Genomic DNA, 17,016 nt, shown 5'->3' with positions numbered 1-17,016 from the left:
AGAAGTCAGGTTCTGACAGCACCACTCATCTTATTTTGGGACAGGGTCTCACTATGACGCCCAGGCTGACTTTAAACTCACCATCCTCCTGCCTCAGCTTTCTAAGTGTTGGAATTACAGGTGTATATCACCACACCTAGATCGGTACTAGTTATTTTCAAATCATAAAACCAAGTCTAATGATGCCTTTCACAAATAGAGAAAAAGGATAATTTAAAGATACATGTTTTCCTGTAACACAATAGACCATTAATATGAAGAAAAGTTAATTTATTATCCTCAAATTATATTATCTTTAATTATAGTCTATTGTTTTAGATTGAATTGAGTTTCCTTAGAACCTTCAAATATGATCTTATTTGGAAATAGGGTTATTTCAGCTGAATTTAGTTAAGGTTAATGGAGTAGGCATCCAGCCATACTGATATCCTTATAAACAGGAAACTTTGGCACAGCCACACAGGAAGAGCCCTGGGGAGAAGAAGGCAGAGGTTGGGATGATGTATCTACACACATTGGGCAGTCAAGATTTCCAGCAAACATCAAGAGCTTGAGGAGAGGCCCAGGGCAGACTCCCCCTCACTGCCAACAGAAGGGTAATCCTTGGTTTTGGACTTTTATCGACTAGGACCGAGACGATTTCTACTGTTGAGGCCTTGTAGTTTGTAGTACTTTGTATGCTATGAAGCTCTAGCCAACGTATGTACTCAAGGAGAAAGAAAGAAACGTCGTCATGACCAACTTATTCCAGAAGCTGATTACATGACAGAATTACCCCAAGGGGCAATGGTGCGTCTTACTGTCGGTTCCTGGGGAGCGGAGTCTGGCTTCTTGATGTTGATCTCAATGCTGCTGCCTCCTTGCTTCACTTGCACAGGAGAACCGTGCACTGTGGCCACGCCTTCAAACAGCTGGGACCTGGTTAAGGAGGGGCCCGGTTCCGCCGCGGAGGGCCCTTCTTTCTCCTTTTCTTCCTCATCTCTGTGGGCCATGTCTCCATTCATGCTGATCTTCCCATCTACCTATAAAGGCCAGGATGAACAAGAAAACACAGTGTTCCACAACCAAAGATGATAACCAAACACACATTCCGAATGGCCTTAAAGAATTCCCTGTGTATGTCCCCATCTCAAAAAGGAATCAGGGGTCCGAGAAGCCAGTCTTCGGTCAATGTCATCTGTAAGGGCGTTTCTTTGAGGTTGTCAGTCACATCATGACTGGATGACATTTCATGCTCATCTGATTTACAGTGTGCATTCATTTGAAAGTGTAGAAAAATCAAGGAGTCTTAAACACACGCCACATATTTGGGTTTCAGTCACTTTTCAATTTAAGCCGTGATGGCAATTCCACAATTCAAATTGTTTTTTTTTTTTCTGCTTAGCATACTGGTGAAGTGGGACCTGATCAAGAACATTTTACAGGCTGCCTTGGAGTGGAGAGATGGGGTGTATTTCGTCAAGTTATCACGGAGGGCAAGGATTCTGATATGTTGTATTCCAAAACTAAATCTCATTTTCTATTTAATTTTATAATTCTACTTTTTTCCTCAAGAGGAAAAAAAAAGCCCGTGCTCACTACAACAGTGTTGGTTTCACACTCCATATTTAGAGGAGGCAGCCCGGCCTCTGGAAACCTCTGTTCCGCTGTCTGAGGCGGACGGTCTGTGGTGAGATGACCCCCGATCCAGTTCTGACGCTACCTCTCAGCAGCTCTGCAATCTCCAGCAAGTTTCTGACTGTGTGTGTGTGTGTGTAAAAACGCCGATTTGGACACAACTTGACCTTCCTCATTGTGCTGTTGTGGGGTTGGATGTCTAAAGCATGCTCAGGACTTGGACAACACCTAACACACTACTGCCTGTTCTTCTGAAATCTTTTGAAAGAAACAACAGAAGGTCGGACACCGGCTGCTGTTTACCTTGTGCTACTGGCCGCCATGCTTTATCGCCTGCCACCGATAAGAAATCGACAACACAGCCGGGCGGCGGTGGCGCACGCCTTTAATCCCAGCACTCAGGAGGCAGAGGCAGGCGGATCTCTGTGAGTTTGAGGCCAGCCTGGTCTACAGAGTGAGTTCCAGGACAGGCACTAAAACAACACAGAGAAACCCTGTCTTGAAAAGCTAAAAAAAATTAGAAAAAAAAAAAAGAAAGAAAGAAATTGACACCACAACAGCACACACGAATGAATGTAGTAGAGACAGATAAACAGTACACTTATCTTTACTGAGTGTGATCTGTGTGACTTTTTCTATTGTATTCTTGCCTACTTCATTTTCCAAAATGATGATTCTAAACCATTAAACCGACAAAAACCCAATGGCAGGTTTGAAGCAGGATTGTTTTTGAAAACCAATCCTTGAAGTGCATCACCTCGATCTTCCTTTAGTCTTTTTTCCCCCTAAAATTATGCTACAGATTATTTACTCATTAATTTTGAGAAAGGGTCTTGCTGTTGTGGGAACATGTACACACACACACACACACACACACACACACACACACACACACACGCACACGCGCACACATGCACGTGTGCACATTCTTATCAGCTGTCTCACCTCTCTAATCTAGTAACCACCGTCCTATTTACACGTCACCTTGACAAGGACTGTTCACGTATTTTTGAGAAGGTGTCCGGCTGTTGTGGGCATACACCCCCACACCCTATACACACAGTGAAGGAGAGAGAGGCTGCCGAACAAAAATGACAAGGTTTCCTCAGCACCTAACTTTCGTCATAAAGTCTTCTATCTTAACCATGACGTGGTCATGCTGTACCATTTACGTAAGTGAGGGGAAGTGGACATCTAACTAATGTGATCAGATGCCTTTGATATCAGTTATGGAAATGTATTCTCACCTCTGTCTGGCCCACCTCAATGTAATGCTTTCATCGAATGTTACACCATCCTGGCCCCGGGTGAAGGAAGGTACTCAAATATTTCAACCACTGAGGACACTGGTAGGCACAGATCTCACACACACACACACACACACACACACACACACACACACACACACACACACACGTCTTCAACTTCTATGGCTAATCTCAGGAAGAATTAAGTTATTTACTTTTGCTGAATGTCTACTATGTCCTGGGTGTCTGTCAATGTCAGGCTCTTCAGATGGAGCCATGAAAAATAAAGATACAGTTCTTACCCTGTAAGGCACAAACATTTTAATTCAATCTGGATGAAATGGACAGACATGCATCTTTTTTTTTTTTATGCTAGCAAAGCTTAAGATACAGATTTTAAAGATGTCTTTAGATTTATTTCAACCTAAGTCAGAAGGTAGGTTTGGGGTCTCTCTGAAGGCCAGTGATAAAGGTCCCCTGCACTCACTCTTGGTTAGTTGAGATAAAGGTCCCCTGCACTCACTCTCGGTTAGTTGCGATAAAGGTCCCCTGCACTCACTCTCAGATAGTTGAGTTAGGCAAACTTCTCGCCAGTCTGAATGGCAACAACTGCTAGTGATGAAGCCCACTTTTGACATCTACTACAAAACTCACGGAGGGTACAAGGACGATGTGAACTGATTTGTCTTTGGAGTCAAAGGAGCTTAGGGTCCAGGGTGAATGCTCCCCCACAGTACAGGTGGACACTGGAATATGAGCAAGTGAAAATGTGTTGGGTTGCCAAAGAGTCTTTGGTTCTTAAAAATGATTTAACACACTCTTCAGTAATTCAGCAGTTTACCGCTCAAGAAAAACTTTGTCTTATCTGATGATGAACACACCCCATGCTACCGTGTGGGCCTTGCGTTATCTTTCCCAAGTGCAGCAACTCTTTGGATACAGTGTCAATTTCTTCCTTAAGATATAGCTGTGTATTTTTCTATTTAAACTAAAAGCAAATACACTTTGAGTTTGCCACGCATCCAGATAACTATAGATGTGGAGTATCGCTAAATTAGGAATTGCTTACACTGCTCTAAGAGAAACCACATCATCAACAAACCAGGACTAGGCCCTTGCTTATGGAGAAGACTCATCAACCACAGAGAGTAACAACAGTACTGAGTGGAACGCCCATCCCTTAAGTATCTGAATCGCCTGAAATATAAATGCATTATTGTCAGTGTTAACATGTTTGGCTTTTGTTTGATAAAAATTATTGCATTTTTTTTTTCTTGAGTCAGGAAGGCTTCTCTCCACAAACGACCCAGAGTTCCGCTTTCCATTCTTCCTCCCAAAGAACCCATCCTACCTTAAACGTCTTGAGAGCCTCGGGAGAGTTCCTGGGCTGCGAGTAAGGCCTGGGTGTCAGCATAGGCACTGCGTGGGGAGCGACGGTCTTGCTTGGAGACCCACTGCCGCCTGCCGCGCTGGTCTCCGGGAGGCCGGGGCGAGCGATGGTGGTTTCCACCGTGGCAGTGAACTTGGGTGGGGGCAGTGACTGCTGCCGCAAGTACTTCATGGGGCTGGGGTCATTCGGGAAGGAGGACAAGTTTGGCTCCGTGGAATGGCTTCTTTCCAGAATTTTTGGCATCTCCAAGCGTTCGAGCACAGCCTCGCTGATGGTGAACCTCTCGATGTACTGCTGGAGGATCCCCTCCGCCTCCTCCTGTGACCGGGCGTTCTTATAGGCCTCGTGCAGTTCCCGCTCTCTCCGCTCTCTGCAAGGTGGGGCACGGGAAGAAGAGCAATGAGAGGCTGGGAAGGTTGCAAAGACCCCCACTGAGGCAAGAGTAAAACCAAACTGTAAGCAGCAGCACTGGGAGCCTTTGTGATGGCAAAAGTCCATGCTTACAAAAACCACGGCTAGACACTACTGCACCCCGACAACAGAAAGACCCACTTTTCTTGGACAATCTCTCGGTACGTCTTGATGCTTTTCCTGCGTTCGCTTATCCCGTCTTCTCCAGACATCAACTTCTCCATTTTTTTCCTTTCTTCCTCCTTCTTGATTAAGTCCTGAGAAGCACTTCTTCTACGGCTCTTCCAACGAGCCAGGTCCTGCGGAGGGGAGAGAGAGAGAGATACCATGTTCTTTCTCAGCTCGCACGGAATTCCCTTCCCGTGACTCATAGACCTGGAAGCGCCGAGGCACTGTACTAGGGATACTTCCACAGGATCCCGTGAAGGTCTGGTTGGAACAAGGATGTCTGGAAGGCAGGGAAAGAAGCGGAAAGTGTGCACACGATCATCCACAGGGCAGCAGTTTACGCAACACTGGGGTGTGGTAGAGGCAATCATCCTTTACGTTGCTGGGCAAATCTGAGAGAACTGTCTCGCGAGGTAACCTGCATTCTACTCTATCCCCACCTCAGCACCGGAAATAGGTATCCTGGCAAGAGAATGGTAGGGAGTCGTGTACAGTTTTCTCTTGGATGGGGGTAAAGGCGGGGCGAAAAAACATGGCTTTGGAGTTGAGCCCCACAGATCCATTGGTTCTGTAGGTGTGAATTCCTCGGAATCCTTAGGAGTGGCGGAGGACCTGTCCTTCAGGTGGTTACGGCTGAGGCTTCTGGGTCAGAGGGCCACAATGGAGCTGTGGGAAATAGCCTGGCTCTCTCTTGCTCACGCACTGTCCGGTTTCCTAGCCTCTCTGAACTCATTTTTATCTTCTCTAAAATGGGGGTGGTTGTTCCAACTCTGCTTACAAGTTGTGGGGTTCAATGTGCCCCCCACACTTAGGTGCCTAGACCGATGGACATATTGTCATTACACTGTGCCAACTTTGGAGAAATTAACTTTTGGACTAATGGTGGATGAGCACCTGCTCTGTGAGAAGCAAATAAAACGATCCTCTCTCCTTGCTAAGCCCAGGCTCGCCCTGCAGTAGCTCTTTGCCCTCAGCACACTACCTCCAAGCTCTCGCCAGCCTCTGGCACCTTCTTTTCCAGGTTTGAATCTCGCCTCTCTGTTCACCAGCTGTGGAACTTGGGGCAGTGGTTTGGCTGGGCTGGGATTCTACCTGTGGGTGCTGGACGCTAACCATTGTTAGTACAGAGTCACTCGGGGATGAATTACCCAGAGCAAAGCATTTAGGACAGTGCCTGCTACTGGTGCAATTAACGCTGACAGTTGCAGTCACCGTGGCCATCCATCAGTCTGAAACACAGCATATTCAAAGACAGCACACCGCAGCTCTGTGCTTATCCCCGTCGCCTGCCTCCCACCCGTTCTCTTTGTGACCAAGCCTTTGGTCCAGAGTACCTGCTGATACGCACCAGCGTCAGTTTCTCCTCTCTCCGCGTCCCTACAGACCCCTTCTTTCATCTTCCCACTGGTGTGGTCTCCGTCTGTAATGCTGGGGCGGCCCGGCCCTCCCCCAGCGGGCCTTTGAAGTCCAAGTCTACCCTCCCAGCCCGGTGGTCGCCCGAGTCCCTCCCCAACTGCCCGCGCGGCCTTGGCCCGAACTCACATCTTGCCATTTGTCGTCCTCTTCCCTCAGCTGGTTATTTATCAGCTGCAGCTGCTCCTGGCGGGCCCTGCTGTGCGGCAGCACCGCTGCCTCCTCCTCACACCGCATGTCAAACATACTCGTGCTCCTGATGCCGAGAGAGAGAGCAAAAACAAAAAGCGAGCGCGATGAGCGAGCAAGCGCGGGCGGGCGGGCTGCAGGCTCCTTTCGCCACTGAGCATCGCCGCCTGGGGGCGCTACCGGGCTGAGAGCCGCCGCCGCCTCTTCGCGGCTCCGCAACGGGAAGCAGTCACCAGCAGCCGCAGCACAGCCTAGAGGGGATGTCTTTGTCCTCATCGGTGACCCTGAAGGGGGCAGCTTTCTAGAAAGGTGCCAGATAAGGGCTGGGAGAAAGCATCCGAAGGCCTGCCCTCTTCTCATTTAAAGGTATAATATAATTGAGGGAGAATTTGCGGGGACCGGCACATGGCCACTGCAGTGTGACTTCGTGGTGGAAAGAGAGGGCTGGTCTGATCTACATGCCCAGAAGCAATTTCTTCATCACTTAAAAAAAAAAAGCATAGGGCCTCAAGAGTAAGACACCCACTGTTGCATATTTAAACTGATGCTGGGCAGGCTGTGGTTATTTTTTTTCTTCTCTATACAATTATGTAATTGATAGTACATCTTGGAATCAAGAAAATAAGGCATTCTGTAATAAGCGGATGGGATAAATATATAACTCGGGGTACACTTTGTACCCTAATGTGTTTACAATCGTTTTGGTTTATTTGTTTGTCGGGATTTTTTTTAACTTACTTTCGAAGGCAAAAAGGGCAGGTAACGAAGACAAGCAAACCTTTCGGCTGTGCGTGTGGTTGATAAATTCTGTGGGAGCTCCCTAAGACCACGCACGGGGGCTCAACAGACCCGTTAAGAGCAAGCACTGACTGACGCAGCAGGGAACGCAGAAGTAGCGGCCACGCAAAGCCCTCCTCCCCACCCCACCCCCCTTAAAGAAACGATAGGCTCTGAGACGGAATGGATCACACGGGTCGCGTAGGCAAGAAGTAATGGAGAAACCTTGAAGGTCCCCTAGGTGTAGAAAGAAGATGGCGGTAATCCATTGCGGAAGCCAGCATAACCTCTGGGAGAAACAAGAACAAAGCCATGCGCCAAGGGCGGCAGCACCGTTGGATGGATCTGCATGGATGGCTGGGTTCCTCGCCCCTTTCTCCAGGTGCCGGACGTTTAACATCTAATCTGAGACCTAAAACTCAAAGACTGTCTTCCTCCAGAGGGTTCTAGGGATCCAACTGCAAAGACTTCCTTTTGAATCTGAGGGTTCTGTCAGGAGAGGGGTGACAGGGCACAGTGGGAAGCTAGCTGCTGTTACCTTCTCTCCTGGGAATGCTGGTTTCCAAAGCTGTGCCTTGTAGAAAAATAAACCTCCCCCTCCCCATCAAAGGGGAAAGGGGCCGGGGTCTTTTTCATCTATTTTACACTACTTACTAATATCAAGAAAGGTTTGGGAATTTACAGGGTTCAGAAGAAAAGTCTTGCCTGTGTTGTTTTTTGCTGTTTTTTTTTTTAACTTTAAGATAAAAAAATCACCTAAGTAGGCTTTCTAGAAATAGACTGAAACTCATACACTTTAGAGTTAAAGGGGGGGGGGCGAGGAGAGGGAAATTTTACCTTTAAAATATCCAATCCATCCAGTTATTCTTTAAGGCAAATTACGATTTCTACTAAGGCCTTTGGATGGGTAAGCGTCTCTGAGCTGAGTATCTTACAGGACCAAGCAGTCAGCAAGGTGTGGAGAGAGGAGGCCTCTCAATCTGCTGCCTGGGAGTTCCAAAGGGCAGAACTCTGGGTTGCCTAGTAGGCAGCTACACAGTGGCTTCTACAGCGGTGGGAAGGAAGTAGCTGCCTTCTCCAAGGTGTGGGGTTCAGCCTGCTCGCTAGCTGTTCATGGAGGGAACGAGAGGCCTCGGCCTCCTTCCTCAGCCTTGATTTTCTATCTCTGTTCCCACTGCGAAGCTCTGACTTACCCCAGCCCAAACTCGGCCAAAGGCACAACAATTAAGTGGCCCTCACTTGCCTGCTCCCTTCCCCCTTCCCTCCAATTTAAAAGAAATCCTAACAACTTCATCCCTATCCTTTCATTTCAAAAAAATTCTAACAACTTGCCAAAAAAAAAGGGAAAAAAAGGAAAAAAAAACAGCAAAATTGTGACATTTTTGTCATTTATTAAAAAAAAAAAGAACTGAAAAAGTTGAAAATTGACAATAGCAGAAAATGGGCTGAGTCACCGTTTAGAAAATGTTCTTCAGTTCAGAGGCTGAACTTCACATCTGAATGAAGAAGTGTGGGTCTGGGTGTGGGGTGGGGCAGAGATGGCGTGAGGCGTTCTGGAGAAACCAGCCTCCAGAATACTGTGACCTGGACTCCACCCGTCCTCAGCACCGATGCTTATGTCCCAGGCTGGTGGGACACAGGTTGCTGGCTGCAGAGCCCAAGACTCAGTTTTGGGTGCAAGCGAACATTTCTGAGAGATGGGCCTGACCTGCCTCTGGTGGCACCCGAAGATGATTTCTGAGGCAAAAGTCTGGAGTAAAAAAGTTCAGAATAAAATGCCTCATGGTGCTCCCAAGAGGCAGGCTCCTCTGGCTGAGGCATGTGGAGAGAAGAGCAATGTTCAGTGGAGTAAAGGGGAGGAGGTGAAATTAACTTACAGAGATACTCTGGATGGGCCAGAAGGTGGAGGGTTCACCATCTCTACGGTAGATCTACCCTGACTGCCCTGTTATCAGGACACATTGTGTTGTCACTGGGCTGTATCTTAATGTGACAATTATTCATCACTGTAGCTTATGTCAGGAATTGCCTTTCAAGAACTTGGAAAAAGGAGAGGGGGGAAAAGTAAGAACTGTACACATCTCTGATTTAAAAATGAACTCTTGGTAGCACCTTTTGCTCTTGTTCCCACATGACTTCACGTCAACCGTGTCAGCTCTAAGCAGTTAATCTGGCACTTTGTATATTCTCAAATCGAACCTCTGGACAAGAAGTTCCTTGACCTCTTCCTGGTCCACAGGACAGTTTTATAAACACTGGAGAGGGAAGCTCTGTGCCTGGTCCCTTTAACTGGCCACTAAGCTTTGCTGTGGCCGAGGTTTCAGAGGCAAGTGTGGGGAAGATCTAAACTCCTTTGAACGTAGCTTTCTTCCCTTCACCTTTTAGGAGTTCCCCAAGATCTGCTTTGGGCAAATTGCACGGCAGCTTTGCATCAGGGAAGAACAAATCCATTCTATCACAATGTTGCTGCTCACCAGATCCGAGTAGTGTCTCACCTGTCAATCTCACACCCTCCTCCTGTCAGGGATGTGAAATATTGCCACTGCGGGGTTTACGAGTAACAGCCGGGACTCGGTCTCAGAGACTGCTTAAGTCAAGCGCAGGCTGAATTTCACTTTTGAGGCATGGAGGTTCTGTCTCCCAGGTAACTATACAGTTCTAGATTGCCCATCACAACTTGGGGATGGAATAGGAATGCTTAGGGCTAAGGGTCGAAACTAGGCTGACGTCTCCAACACAAACATGGGAAAAGCACGATGGGAAAACATCGTTTAAAGTCCTTCCTCTGCTCAAACACCATTATTGTGTCATCTGTGGGTTCTACACCCCGATTTAAACTCCTCTCTGTGACCTGGACACCTTGGCCAAGGAGAACAGGCAGCATTCAGCCTTCCGGGGACGGAGTCATCCCTGTCCAGGCCTCATGCTTTTGTGTAACAGATGTCGGAATGAAATATTAAATCCTGTTTCTTGAAAGACCAATTGTTCAGACCTGAGAAGGATATTATTATGAAAACCCCTTCTGCCTTATGTATCTGGTGCAGAATGATCTGCTCACAGGAAATCCAGCTGTGGGACAGAGTTTTAAGGTCACAGATGGGACAGTTCAGATTCTTCTCGAACTGGGATGTAAGGTGTTGAGTGAGGGAGAGACCCCTGTGTGGGAGGAAAAGCCAGTGGCAGGCAGAGGAACCCAGGTCCTGTTTTATACCCCTGACCCCTTACTATGCCATGGGACTTGAACAAAACCCCAATGTTTGGGTCTTAAGCATCCCACAGTTTATATGACTCCAACCTGGTAGGGACTTGGGCTTCTGAATCTATAATTAGTGGTTAGGATTTATTTTCTTAGTTCGGGGAGGGGGGGGAGGAATGTGACTGTAGGAATGACTACTTCATTGTGTATGCTAAGCCCCAGTGCATTAGGGTTAAACTGCAAAACTCCTGACACCCCTTTCCTAATTCCATTAGTTCCCTGACTTCCTAATGCAGAAAGGGTACCAATGTCCAAATCAAAAGAGCAACTTGAGCCATGCCCAGCTACGAAAAATGGAAAGCAAAGCTGAAGCATCAGCTCAACATTAGCATCAGGTTTACGTCGCTTCTTCCTCCTCCCTGCACGGAACGTACTCTGCCTGGTGGCCCCACATGCTCTGCTGTGGACTGGGCCCACCATGCAGCTCGCTGCGGCATCCGGTGCATGCCAATTAGTGGTAAGTAGTGAAAGCATGCAGTTTAGGCTAGTGGTTAATGTAATCCTACGAATGCGACGCCACTTACTCTGCGTCATCTGACACAGGAGTTCTCGGACCGTATCTACAAGATCAAATAAGAAAAAAAAAAAATTAGAGGGTTGGCAAAGAGTGGATGATGGGACCGACCTGAAAAAGCAAACTGTGGCAGAAATCAGTTTATGTATACCAAACCTTCTTGGCTGGTCATGCTGAAAGAGAAATGTCATCACACCAATAGCAATATTCATTAGCTACTAAAAAACTAAAGCCTCGATATTTCCAAAGGGTATGACGTTTGTGTTAAAACCCAGAAGAGAAATCAAATAATCCCATGCTGCCCACAAAGAAAAACTCTGTCCAACGTAAACATAAAGAAGTTTAGGTGTAACCCACGGTGCTTGGAAAAGGCAGCTTAAAACACAAGCACACCATGGTTGGCCGGCCGCAAACAGTTAAACCGCTCATGCCTCTGTGTCGTCGGTGGTAATGGACTGTATTGGGCATGCAACATACACGCACCCTCCCCCAGCTGACCTGATGTGTTAATGCATCTGCACAGACAACATCAAAGACTAGTTCTACAGTTTTCTAAGAGGAAAGCAGAACTTCAGCCAGAACCCCCAATCAGTACCTTCCGTCTGCATTTGACAAAAACCACAATTCCTAGAAAACGGGTTGTCTTAATCAAAACCAGACTGAGGCTATCCCACAATGGAAAAGACCAAAGACTTTCCTAATCTTTTCTATTCTTCTGATAATTTGCGTTTAGAAAGCTGTATCCTCTGTGATATGTTAGGGCTAAATGTGTCTACACAGCAGACAGGATTTAAGAAGAGAACATCACCCTATGGAAGCACACATCTGGATGGACAGCTCCCATGAACATACCCTTGAGCAAGGGTCAGAGTTGAGAGGCACCGTCCTTTTCTGTCCCTGAAAGGCTACTTCACTTCGGCATTCTGAATGTGGATAAAGAACTGTAGCTGTAAGGAGCCTCTATCCTGCTTCTAGCTTCCCCGAAATCATACCTCCAAACTGTCAGCAAAACATTACCTTGTTCCATGATTAGTGTCCTATCAGGTAATTTCTGAAGGTTTCTTCTTGTACGTTTAGAGAAAGTACCCCACAATGTACACGTGTATACACACACACACACACACACACACACACACACACATTTCTTCAACTTTCATCATTCTAGAACATTCTAACTTATTGGTAATTATTATTTTGTTCACAGGGCAAGTAATCCATACGTGGGTAAACCCCCAGATTTCTGTTGGAATGGCCACAGCAAGCCAAGGAAAGGGCTGTGGGGCTCCGCCTCTGCGATGGAAGACTCATTCTGTTCTCCAGGGGCATTTCCAGAAGGTGCCAGTTTAAGTAAGAGTCTCAGTGTGCCCCAAATGCCACAACTGCAAGGCGCATGATGAGGCTCCTCCCCACCAGAGAGAGAAAACATAAGCAGCATCAATCGTAAGTTCTGGATACCTGGGCTTCAGTGAGTAAAAAGGTCTTGGAATACACGTATTCAAACGCGGAGCTTGCTAACTCATCTTTGAAAGGGAAGTTATTCTTGAGTGAAGGTTAATGGGGAATAGCTAACCAGCAGTTGTGTGGTCTCGTGTCATGATCTGGACGTCTTATTCGTGTCCGATTGAAGCAGAGTGCAATTTGGACAGTGAACTTGTGCACACACAGTCTCACGCCAGCTAACACCTCTACAGTGCTGGCTTCGGGGTATATCTGAATTTCAACTGTTTCTTCACAGAACAATTAACAGCACTCATGGACATCTGGGCAGATAAACGGATTCCTACAAAATTCTAAGTCTCACTATGCAAGAACTTTCCTGATTGTCTTCCCTCCGCAGTGGCCAGAGGAGGCCCCCGAGGGGTATTTTGGAGCACTGGAAGGAACAGGCACGCCCTGAAGATTGCCTTCCTTTATAGCCCTTTTCTGTGTGCTCCTGGATCTAAGGAATTTCCTCTGACCAATCTGTTAGAGGGCATAAATGTAAGTAAAACTGCCTTTGCTGGTAAGAGGAAGATAATTAGCACTTGGGATTCAAGGGGTTTTTTTCAGTTATCAAACATCCATCTCTCTCTCTCTCTCTCTCTCTCTCTCTCTCTCTCTCTCTCTCTCTCTCTCTCTCTCAGAAGGTTCTTCAATGCAAAGAAGAAGAGCCAGTAAGAATGGGCAGCCTATCAGAAGAGTCAGTTAACCAAGTCCCAATCTGAGGGCAGGGGAAGGTAACAGAAACAAGTCAGATACTGACTGACCCTGGCTCTAACAGAGCATCTCAGAATCCACAAAGGATCCAGCGGGAGGTCCCTGTACGCCAAACTAATTTGAAGTGAGAGCTGACAATGGCTTTTACCATTCACCTAGGACATGCACTCAGCTGTGCATTCTGCACATAGTAATTACTCAGTAAACCTTTGTCAAAAGGAAACACAAATTCTCAGAGTGTGGGGGTTGGCTCGATCGAGGAGCATGGCATGGGCTGGGAGACGGCTCAGCAGGGAAAGGGGCTTGCCACCAAGCCTGGGTTTTTTGTTTGTTTTTGTTTTTTAGTAACTCACATGGTAGAAGGAAAGATCCAACTCCTGCAGGCTGTTCTTTGACCCCTACTGGCATGTGGGCATTCTCATTCATTCATTCATTCTCTCTCTCATACAAACACACTCCAAAATTTTTTAAAAGATGTCATAAAGTTCATGGGTCTCTCCACTTACATTAACTATTCATCCTAATATGAACTACAAATGAGTGGCAGATAGAATGTGTTAGGAATTCACCAGGCCTCCGTGACTCTTCCTGTGACTTGTGTAGGCAATGCCTTGAAGTTCCCCTTCAAGGGGTTTTCCACTAAGAGCTAAGTTTAAATCTTGGTGTGCTAATTCTGGGCTATGTCCTGGAGTTTGGTTTCCCATCTGCAACAGAAATCCACACTCTCAAAGGTCGTGTGTGAAACCCAGAAATGCACCCAGAATGCACCAGTGCCCAGCCTGTAAGGCCCGCCTCCTTCTTTCCTTTCCCTCTGGTTTGCTCTAGAGCAGCCCAGGGATCCAGAATAAAGCCTCAGGCGGGGACATCAGGAAGCTGAGTGACCATGGCGGGCAAGGCTGATCACTCAGTCCACTCTGTCACAACTTAACCAGCTTCAACCTGGGAAGCGAGTGGGACCCAAACACTTCGCTTTTCACCTGCCATGTTTCTCATCTGTGAAATGAAAGACTATCCACTCAAGCTGCCTGTGATTTTTCAGAGGTGAGCTGGAGAGAGAACAGACACACACAGAAGAGGACACAACTTACTCCACATCTACGGTAAGGCACAACTGCTGGACCTGCTCCCTGGACATCATTGTAATAAGATATTACTACTGTTATTATCCAGGAGCATAGAAACTCTGGGTCAAATCAGCTTATAAAGATGGCTAGGATACTTATTTTTTAAATTTGGATCAGTTAATGCTCTTCCTGGCCCCCACTGTGTCCTTGACCCAGGGCCATCAAGGGCTTTTGAGAAGCAGAATGCCAGTACTTTCTGCTTCATCCTGAGCTTAAGAGATAGCAAAGCACTTCTCTCTCACTGACCAGCATTGGGTAGTTATAACACACACACACACACATACACACACACACACACACACACACACACACACACACACACACACACACAATTCGTCTCATTAAATGACAACACCAGCTTCCACACATAGGACCTTGAACTCCAGGATCTTAACTCAATCAGAAAGTAGGATAGAAATCCTGCCACCAGATGGCAGTGAGGTTGGCTAATGCTGAAAACATTGCAAATTTTATGAATGTTGTTTGTCTTCTTTGGCCTGAAATCCATAAAATCAAGTAAGTTGGACCAAAGTCTGACCCTTTTGCCAAAGGCTCCTCTGTGAGCCAGGAACAAAGAAGAGTTCTTTACTTAGTCTGCCCACAAGACGAAGATCAAAAAGAATGGTTAACAGGTAAGCTCATTACTCAACTACTCCTCATATCTGCTTACATGCAAAAGAGAGAAACACTCGGCACTGACTGGCCCAGTGTCAATCATTCCGTATCTTCTAGCCAAAGCAGGTGAGTGGCCTTGATACACCATGATGCATTAGTAATACACTCAAAGCATGTGGCAAGGCCCCGATGGGAGAAATCAAGTCACGGGGCACAGGATAACCTGAGCTCTGATCATTCCTGGGTATACCCTCAGCAGATTACATTCTGCTACTGTACAAAAGAAACTAGAACGGTTTGGATCTGGGATGTCTAGGGAGCACCCCAGTTCTCCAGTCATCATACATATCATCTTTTCATAAATCAGCCATCTTGCTCTGAGGGCCTCGTAGTCCACAGCCACTCCAGGAAGAAGCTGTTGTCTTCGCGGACTTTGCTTCTGTTCCCAAAGGCTCCCACCCGGAAGCCAGAGGACATGCTTTAGGGCAACATTTGGTCCAGCCAGTTAGAGACCATTTACTGCTAAAGGAATTCAATCGTGCCATTTACTGACACTAATTGAGGCACAAGTGCCTGGAGACGGAGCAGCTGCATAGGAAATCCCCCTTTGAATCCGGCCAGGCCTCGGTCATGCAGCTGGTACTTGGGAAAGGTCCCCGTTCTACTTTTCACCATTGTTGAGGAGGGAATCAAGCCAGTCCCCGCCGCATGCAAAGGCTAAAATCTTCATCCAGTCTGTGCTCCAGGAGCACAACTCCAGTACTAGTGCAGACAGGCGGACGGGCACATCCCTTTAGATGACTTTACTCCCCCACTGATTCAGTCACCGAGGGCACACAGGGATGCGCAGCTCTTATCTAGGCACACAGCGGCCACACACAGCAGAGGCGGCGGGCGGCGTAACACACAAGGCAGGCAGGAGGCTCACAGGGGTCCACTGCACTCCTCCGGTCTTTCCGCTCTCGGCAGCACCTCAGGCTCTTTTTGAATAACTTCTTCACTTTGTTCTCTGCCATTCTGTGGCAGCTGCGTGGGTGTAACTAGAGTCAAAGAGGACAGTTTTGTTATGCGAAGACGCTTCACCCAAAGCCTGCTTGTCTGTCAGCCTCCACCTCTGGGAGGCAGGATATGCTGGGCCTCACCTTCCTCTGTCCTTGGGTTGTCGCTTTGAACGCAGACCTGCTCTTCCTGGGACTCCGGCACTGGCGCCAGGCACGGGACCTTTTGGAGACAGTCATCTGTGCCGTGACGCACTATCCTAATGTTAACCAAGTAGCATGGTGTCAGGAGACAAAAGGTAGAGGGTTATGACTGAAAGACTAAGAGAGATCCTCGGCTGTCATTCCACCGGCCAGTTAGTAGAGGTGACATGATCAGATTTAGAGGGCAGAGTGTGAGTTCTCCAAAGGCCTCAGACACACCGAGAGGGCCTGGTATGACCTACTCACTGCAGGACTGAGTAGTGGCCCATGAACACTTGAGGACCCAAAGCCGCATTTCTCATGCAGTTTCTCGCCCCATCCTGCTCTCAGACACAGAAATCCTGAAGCCTCACCATGTGCTCCTACCACGTTTATATGGACAGCTTTTCCTCTTTTGGTGTCAACCAGTCTGGAGCTCCAGAGATTGTACAGGTCATGGACCGCCTCCCACCTCCTCTGGGTATCAAGGACAAAGTATTGGGAGGAATGCTATGTTTTCTTCCCCCATGAAGAACGTCACACGACCGACCGGGCGGTGGTGGCGCCCGCCTTTAATCCAAGAAATTGGGAGGCAGAGCCAGGCAGATCTCTGTGAGTTCCAGGCCAGCCTGGTCTACAGGCACCAGAACTACACAGAGAAACCCTGTCTCGAAAAACAACAACAACAACAACAAAAGACTGTTACATGGCTCCTACCAAGTGGGTGGGATGGAGGTTCTAGGAGAAGCAGGAGAATGAGAAATGTTCTGGTCTGCCTAAGAGAAGGGAGACCCGATGACAGGCCTGAAATGCCAGAAGAGGGCCTCCAGGGAAGAGGTGAGTGCTATCTTGTCCCGGGTGTGATTTACCAGACATGCTGAAAGCTTAGGGGGAGGGAGAGCCCCTTTTTAATAGGTC

At 47.5% G+C, this 17,016-nt stretch overlaps 1 protein-coding gene across 15 annotated transcripts in view; it reads right to left on the bottom strand.

Annotated features, from left to right (window-relative positions):
- The window catches only part of Limch1 (LIM and calponin homology domains 1), a 320,820-nt gene that overhangs the window by 45,519 nt on the left and 258,285 nt on the right, over positions 1 to 17,016 (bottom strand). For 7 of the 15 annotated variants that reach the window (XM_037209070.1, XM_028882266.2, XM_037209072.1 and 4 more), the window contains 7 exons: positions 16,060 to 16,175; positions 15,846 to 15,957; positions 10,993 to 11,028; positions 6,376 to 6,502; positions 4,807 to 4,964; positions 4,216 to 4,624; positions 801 to 1,022 (listed from right to left, as the gene is read on the bottom strand). In XM_037209070.1, the coding sequence (XP_037064965.1) occupies positions 801 to 1,022; positions 4,216 to 4,624; positions 4,807 to 4,964; positions 6,376 to 6,502; positions 10,993 to 11,028; positions 15,846 to 15,957; positions 16,060 to 16,175 (1,180 nt within the window). The remainder of the gene's footprint in view (positions 1 to 800; positions 1,023 to 4,215; positions 4,625 to 4,806; positions 4,965 to 6,375; positions 6,503 to 10,992; positions 11,029 to 15,845; positions 15,958 to 16,059; positions 16,176 to 17,016) is intronic. The other 8 variants (XM_028882260.2, XM_028882261.2, XM_028882263.2 and 5 more) reach the window with 2 other exon arrangements.

This window comes from Peromyscus leucopus, chromosome 10, assembly GCF_004664715.2.
Source record: "Peromyscus leucopus breed LL Stock chromosome 10, UCI_PerLeu_2.1, whole genome shotgun sequence".
Lineage (NCBI taxonomy): Eukaryota > Metazoa > Chordata > Mammalia > Rodentia > Cricetidae > Peromyscus > Peromyscus leucopus.
This window is presented reverse-complemented; position numbering and strand designations above follow the sequence as displayed.